Below are 8,404 nucleotides of genomic sequence, written 5' to 3' on the forward strand. Positions count from 1 at the left end.
TTCCCAGTGTAATAAATTTCGATAATTCACACTGTGAAATAAATATGGTAATTTCACTCTCTTGCTTTCTACCGCCACAACTTTGATATCAATCCGCCAATCACAGAATTTAAATTTCATATTGAAAATATCGATTAATTAAGAAGAAAATCTATATAATAAATAGGTGCATAATCAATTGGATATCATGAATAACCAAAATATTATCACAAGTTCCGCACACATTCGTACCCTCCCAGAGCACCTTATGTCACTGTTCTTTTATATTTCAAGTGCTGTTTTGTGTGTGTGTGTGTGTATGTGTGTGTGCTTTCTTATACGTTTTTCTTAAGTTAATCTTCACATAACCGGATGGTAGACACCTGTAAGATACTTGAATCTTTTATGTAACAGGTGAAAGCAATTTTTTAGAAGCCCAAGTTGCTGGAATGTTCGATTGGCAAATGAGCCTTCTGTTGTGTACTTCAAGATAAACTCAAAACCTTTTTTTTCATACAAATTTGGTAACTGATCAATGCCTTATTTTGTTTTGTTTTGTTTTGTTTGTTTTGTTTTGTTTTTTGTATTTTGTTTTTTTTTTTTTGCCTTAAAATGACACTAAAAGTGATTTTGGAAATAAACAAGATGTCCATTTATTCCAAAGTATCAAAAACGTAAACTTCTTGTTTGCCTTCAAATATCCGACAAAGAAGATCAAATACGATCCGGTCTAAAATCGGATAATCAGGATATTCAAAATTATACAGATTTGTATAATAATTAACACAGATAGTGACGTACTTTTAGCTAACGATTTTTGTAGCTTCGAGAGAAAGTAAAATTCATGAAGATTCAGACTGCTTTGCCTGTGGTATTGCATCTCATGGTGAAGAAATGGAAATAGGAAGGAAAGGGAATGTCAAGACCAGAGAACAGGTTCTCATCGGAACTGATGGTCAAGCTATAAAAACGAGGGACATTGTAGAAATGTTTAATTCTGTAAACTGCAAAGAACTCGAAAATAAGCCAAAACTTTTCTTTATCCAGGTAATACATAAATGTTCCATATACATAGTAATGAATGGAATGACGCAATACTGTAGTAGTATATTTTTCATGTGTTATGCCTAAAACTTCATGGTACTTTAGTGAACCCCGGTATTGAGTGTGTGAATAAAAAACAACAACAACAACAAAAAAGAACAACAAACAAACAAACAAACAAATAAATAGAGTTAGTTAGCAATATTCGCAGTTCAAGCAGAAAAAAAACCATCTAATTACAGCCTTTCAGTACTTTGTAGTTGCGATCATGTTTTCATTTTTTAAAACTTTTGTTTGCTTTGTTTTTCTCAGTTCGAATCCATCCATCTCTTGCCAAACACGACCACTGGCCAGAGTTGAAATGTTTTAATGCACCAATTTTACTATAGAAGTAACCAGATTCTTACACGGTTCTATATGTATAACTAATTAACGAAAAACATGTTATTCACAATGTATGATCAACATACCAAGCAGGGACGAATCCAGACACTTTGAAAAGGAAAGGTGCCAGCTGGGTTCCTCGGAAAAAGGGGTGTGCTAGGACACTATTTACTATTTTTGTCAATTTTACCCATGAAAACGACAATTTTTTGTATAAAATGGTGGTGCTTACCCACTTAACCCATACCCTGGATCTACAATTTTGCAGAGAACACACGACTTATCCATAATTCTTAGGGAAATATAAGGAAAAATACTGTAGAGATCAGGTACAACTTTATCCTTTTATCAAACCTTTAGATAATACGCAATCTACTTGTTTAAAAGCTTAGCCCCTTCAATTAGGAAGACGAAAGCTTTATATTTCCATCTTGTATCACGGTGCATTGACACTCAGATCATGATGTTTATCCTTTTTAGTTCACCTGGCCGAAGGCCATGTGCGCTATTGCCATTACTTGGCGTCCGTCGTCGTCGTCGTTAGCAATTTTTCAAAACTCTTCTTCTCTGACACCACTTGCCCAACTGGAATCAGACTTGGTACGAATGTTCCTTTGGATATCCTGCATAGAATTGAAGTGGGGATTTTTGATTCGTCGAAAAACACGACCGCTGTTACATAGGTTCATGCTGTTGTTTTTTTTTCGCATATATCTTCAAAACCGTTAGGTTTAGCCAATTCTGACAGGGATAAAAATATTCAACATGATGAGATCTATCTGTTGTAAAATTTTCGCGTTAATCTGTTTTACCATATTAGAGTTATTGCCCTATTTTGTTTTTTTTTTATATTTTTAATGCTATTTCTATAAAAAAAATCTTCACCTCTGATACTACTTGACCAACTCGAACCAAACTTGGTATAAATATTATTTGGGGTATCCTCAATAGAACTAAGGTGAGGATTTATGATTCGTCGAAAAACATTGCCGCTGTTACTAAAAAGAACATAGGTTCAGACAGTAGTTTTTCGCATATGTCTCAATAACTGTTGGGTTTAGCCGAATTCTTTTTATTTCTGAAATGATCGCTATTATAAGGCATACAGAAGTCTACAGGGATCCAAGTGTCAGATGACTCATTGTAAGAGTTATTGCCATTGAAAGGTGAAAAATGATGTTTTTTTTTTTACAGTTTTCAGCCAATATCTTGAAAACTATGATAGATAGAATGAAGCTTTAAATTGCTGAAATGATCCTTATGATACGACTTACGAAAGTTTGTGTGGATCAAACTTTTTGTACGACTCCTTGTCAGAGTTATAATTGTCCTTGAAAGACTTGAAGAAATAACCAGATGAGCGATTCAGGTTCCTTGGAGCCTTTTGTTATAACCCCGAAAACATAACAATCAATCCGTCAGTCTGTGTCTGTCCGTCCGTTCTCTTGTCCTTATTTCTTGTAAGCGCAACTCCTTCTAAACCGCTCATGGGATTTTGATGAAATTTTATAAGAAAGTTGGGTATCCTATGTAGATGTGCATGGAGGGTATACTTACTTTAGGTACACTCCAAAGGGATATAATTCAAATTAAGTGTTTTACATGTTAAAACCTCATAAGCGCAACTCCTTCTATACCTATCAAAGGATTTTGATGAAACTTTATAGGAAGGTTAGGTATCATATGTAGATGCATGAAACAATATACATGTATATATTGTCAGAGGACTCCTAAGGGGGATTATCCAAATTAAGGGTTATACATACTAAACCTCGTTAAAATCACTCTTTAATCACTCACTGAGATTTATTTATAGAAAATGCAATGTATCGTTGTTTACATGCATTGGACTTTAAAAATTAAAAAAAAAACTAAAAAACATTGACCCTGAAATACAGCAAAACCCACTTTACAACATGTATATATCGCCAATGTCTTGATAGGGACTAGACTAAGTTTTATGTGCTGTAGGTTATATCACAACAGCGCAAATTGCCACAGTGAAACCTGACTAAATCGAACCCCCTTTTGGATTTTAAAATATGTTCGATTTAGACAGGTGATCGCTTAAACAAAGTTCAAAATACATTAAACAGAGCGATTTTGAAGAGTGTTTGGTTCAGAGATGTTTACGGACTATTAAGTACTTCTCCGTCTAAAAATCGGACAGAATGTATATAAGGTGTGGCACATGAATGAAAAAAAAACCAGCGATTTTATTGCATTAACCAATTAATTATACCATATAACCACCAGAAATAATCATCAAAATGTTTGTAAAATTTGCCTTTATAAGATATTGATCGGTCGAACTTTAGTTGAAATGCACTACAGAAAAATGGCGAGAAAATTTCCCACTCTCTTTCCCTGTATGTGCAGTCTACAAATATCTACGTCACAATCCGGGATAAACAAAAATAGATTTTTGATTTTATTCTAGATGTACTGAATATATTTTAGGAACAAATGACTAAATTGGGGAAAATGATGTGTCACCCATTGCCGGATTCTTACACAATATGGTACTTAAGTAGCACTCCAGCTAAGAATCATGCAAATTTTATTCATAGGTAAAAAGCCTACATATTTGTATTTTTTATATTGTGTTTGAATTGCCATAGTAAACAGAAATTAACATTCAGTTTCTTATATGACCCGTGTTCTTAGGAGATGAAAATTATATAGAATGCACTGTAGATCTCAAAATTAAGAGAGATAACTCTGTAAATGACACTCAATACAATGGTCTCACTAACCACTTCCGGGTCAAATGGCCACCCCCCTATGTAGTACCAAAAACACACTGAATCTAGACATATGCATTGTAAGTGCATTATTTGTGTGTATTATGATTAAAAGTAGTCAAAATGAAGCTGAGAATGTGTACTTTAAAATCATATATGTAATTAACTACAAAAGTGTATGAATATTGTTTACATGTGTGAGTAATTTGCCTCCATGCTGTCAGTTAGCAGAACAGGTAAAAATGTGGATTTTCAGTATTATTTATTCAAGTAAATTTTGTGAAGAATTTCTACTATCATCGTACCATTAGCATAATGATTTTGGAAGCCTTATTTTCCAAGCTTCGCAACGGTATGCAACTTTAAGATGTCATTTGTCCTGGGAATTCACAGTGAGACTTTGAAAATTACTTTTTTAACATGTAAAGTAATGGAAACTTTAGAAGTGGCTAGTGAGACCAATAGAATCTATTAGATTCTCAATGTTGATTATTTCCTAAGAGCTGGCAGATTTGAATGAATAATTACACATTTCATAGTACAGACCCATATTTAGGTTACAGACCACCAATTCAACCAATGAGCATTTGGAACGTACGCAAAAATAGTCCTACGCAGAAATTACCCCAGTTCCTCATAGTGCTGTGAAAAAAGTTTTCATCTTATTTTAAAAAATTAAACAGTTTCTGAAAGGAAAAACATTTCCGTACTAATTATAGGTGCATTTTGCTTCTTGTGATGTGAAGCCTAATCTCCATAATGATTTCTATATATACCCCTATCTTGTGAAAACACTGGGATTTCCCATGCTATTTGTAGACCCTTCGGTGACCAATACTGCACTGCAAGTCTGCTAACCCCATATGCCATTCTGAGGATTGTGAGCTAACATATGTAGAATCATGCTGATATATAGTCCTCTGCAGGTTAAAGTTTAGGTAAAGTCCAGAGAAGCCATTGAATATTGTAAAATTAGCATAGAAGCCTATGGGAAGTGGAATTACTGGTTTCTAGCGTAAAACAACTTAATTACAAAAATAAAAATGTGTAGCCTTTTATGAGGTGTATCACATTTTACAAAATTTGCATGATTCTTACAAAGACTGCTACTTAAGTGTTTGGTTTCGACAGGCTTTACTGTACTTAAGTCTACCGTTTTATGGACGCATTTCAATCGAATTTCTCTCAGTCCCTATTACGAAGCATAACTCGCACCAATCTCGTTTTCTATTTAAAAGATGTGTTAAGTTCTGGCGTAATTAAGTTTTTTTTTTTTTTGATAACCTGCAAGAAAAGAATAATTCACATGTACCTGTTTGTCATCCTATTGTGTAGCAATGTGTTTTAATATCTTTACTGATTGAAGGCGTGTAGAACCCGGCAACATGCAAAGTTGGGAATGGATCAGTGTCATACAATAACAGTTACAAGCACAGAAAAATATGATGGTCCACACAAGAGATCATTGGATGACGTGGATTCCCAACCACTAGAAATGGATGAGGACGACACAAGGCATCTGACGTCTGCTGAGATGTTCTTAGGAACTGTTCGGCGTTACCACGTGATTGATGTTGAATGCCCGGGTGGTACTTTATTGATGTTTCCTCATTGTCAAGTAAGTGGAATGTCGCATTGAAGTTCTGCATATTGTGTACATTGAGGGATTTGCTTTTATAGAAACACCCACCGAGTTGTCATAAATAGTCTAGTCCAGGGTGGACGAAAGAGGAAAGAGAAAATATGACATGTTGAACAAATCGAGGGCAGTGATTGATTCAGGGTAAAGGGTGGGCTCCAGATCTTGCATTCGTGCAAAATTTTGGCAAAACGGGCAAGTAGTGGCCTAGAACCATTTTATTTCTTGAACTTCTCTTAAAACACTCAACCTTTTGTTCTGGATCCGCTTCTGGATGTTACTATTTGAGGTCTTTAGTTACGTAGCAGTTTGTCATACAGCGGAAGCACATGTTTATAAGAGTAATCTCCAAATACAAGCACGTGACAAAACTAATGGGAAATTCAACAGTTGATGTCGTCTTGATCGGCTGATTTAGCTGTGCTTTACAACAAGGTTTTAAAACCCAATTTAATTTTTGTTTTTACGTGACTTGCAGGTAATTTTGCTGTCAGAAATGCAGTCAACGGCGGATGGTTATTGACAAGTCTTTAAAGTCAACTAAAGGATTATATGAACTCTGGAAAATTGTGAACAACCGAGTTTACTGAAATTTTGAATGGTGTTCTTAAAAGACATGACGACAAAATACTTCCGCCCATCTGATACATCATCCCCACTTTATCTTGCCTTTTCACCTGGATGCATGACCCACTGTTTGACCAAAGAAATAGTACTTACAAAGAAAAGATAAAAAGAATCTTTTCGATATCATCTTATCAGTTAAAAGGACCTTCTATGTATACTAGTCGATATGTTTTACCCAAAAATAAATGGGTGTTACATGTGAAATAAAAGAAATTTAAAGATTTGGTCTTTATATTGATTTATATATGTGTGATATTTGTTTTGCAGACTGCCCATAGATCTGTCTGGATTACAGATTCGTATTCCATTATGGGTTCGTACACAGACGAACCGGAAGTAGAATAGTTAAGATTATTTCGCACTGATTAATTTGTAAAATTGTTGGCCGTTTTCAAACAGTCTATCATTAATCATCATACATACTAAACTACTATTGTCAAGTTAAAACGAAATCATATATATATATATGTGTGTGTGTGTGTGTGTGTGTGTGTGTGTTGTCCCATATGGAATTAAAGGGGAATTGTGTCCCAAGTGAAAAATGAAAAGTGCAAACTAATTGTAGATGAAAAGACGAAGAAGTAAAATAATTAAAGTGTGATGATTATATTATATTATATTATATTATATTATATTATATTACTTAATGTTATTCTGCAAAAAAAAAATAATTATTGTTCAGCAAAATTACTCTCAAGACGTAATGTTTTGAAATGTAACCTATTTTACTGAGGCTTACAGGAATAAGAGACTGACTGAAGTTAGCTTGCAGTTATGGTTTGTTTAATAATGTTCTTTCGTGAATTTTCAGAATTTTCTTTTTCTCAATTTTAATTTTTATCTATCCATTTTCGTTGTATAAAATTTAAACTTGTCGTCAAATGACGTTGTATACAAGATTTCACTAGCTGAAAGCGACGTTCTCCTTAATAGTAATTGTACATATATATCGCACGTAACCTCTATACACTTGATTTTCTCACAGTTTTGACTTCCTTTTGTCTTTCTCACAGTTTCGACTTCTTTTTGTCGGGTCTTTTAAGCTCTGACATGCTAACTATGGTTACAGAATTTTTTTCAGAAAAGGCAGACAGAGCAAGCAAACAATTTGTCAATAAGATACGTACATGCAAGGATTTATATAGACTTTTCCTCTATTAAAATCCTTGGTATATGTATGAAATGATCTATTGTATTTTAAAGATATGTCACTTTATATTGGTTTTAACAGACGTGGTGACTTAATACACTGATAAATATTGGTATTGAATACAGACTAATTTGCTCTATTATAGAACTTTAAACAATAATATTCCTCGTTATCTAGAGTTCCATAGTCATTTTTTAAGAAAAGGACACTACAAAAGTACCATTGAGAACTTGAGATATATATTTCATAAATTGATTAATAGTAAAAGGTATCGGTTATATAACATGAAAACAGACATTCACTGTTCTGTACAGGATATTGGTTCTGATGTTTCAGGCGTGTAACTGAGGCCAAATTGAAGTGTAGGCAAAATTACGGCAGGGGTCTGGGGCCGCTTAAGGCCCCCAGCAGGTCCAGGGTGGAGCCCTTGTAGGGGGTCCACGAGGCGAAGCCCCCCTCCCCCGAAGCTCCGCGGAGATAGCGTTTTAGAGCATCATATATGCCTCTCCTGGATGTTTTTTATCTAAAAAATAAATTGGCAAAATTAAGTGCAGGCAAAAAAGCTACGCGCCTGTATTTTATACAAGGCATACTCTAGAAAAGTATAGAATACAAAGTATATCTGTTTTCCGCTTTAGTCTAAATTACTATTATCGGAAAACCGTAATATAACAGCATTTATTGTACAGATAGCAGTGTTTTATCGAATGTTCCCGGTGTAATAAATTTCGATAATTCACACTGTGAAATAAATTTGGTAATTTCACTCTCTTCCTTTCTACAGCCAAAACGTTACAACTTTGATATCAATCCGCCAATCAGAAAATTTAAATTCCA

At 34.3% G+C, this 8,404-nt stretch overlaps 1 protein-coding gene across 1 annotated transcript; it reads left to right on the plus strand.

The window, feature by feature from the left end:
• The first annotated feature begins 368 nt into the window (after positions 1-368).
• LOC148620205 (uncharacterized) lies at positions 369-6,638 on the plus strand. The gene is made up of 3 exons (XM_088580892.1): positions 369-1,026; positions 5,518-5,769; positions 6,269-6,638. Exons 1-3 carry the CDS (start codon positions 874-876, stop codon positions 6,311-6,313), a joined length of 450 nt encoding a protein of 149 aa, XP_088437018.1. The 5' UTR covers positions 369-873; the 3' UTR covers positions 6,314-6,638.
• The last annotated feature ends 1,766 nt before the right edge of the window (positions 6,639-8,404 follow it).

This window comes from Perna viridis, chromosome 4, assembly GCF_037379345.1.
Source record: "Perna viridis isolate PV_CMFRI_1.1 ecotype Kerala chromosome 4, ASM3737934v1, whole genome shotgun sequence".
NCBI classification, from domain to species: Eukaryota; Metazoa; Mollusca; class Bivalvia; order Mytilida; family Mytilidae; genus Perna; species Perna viridis.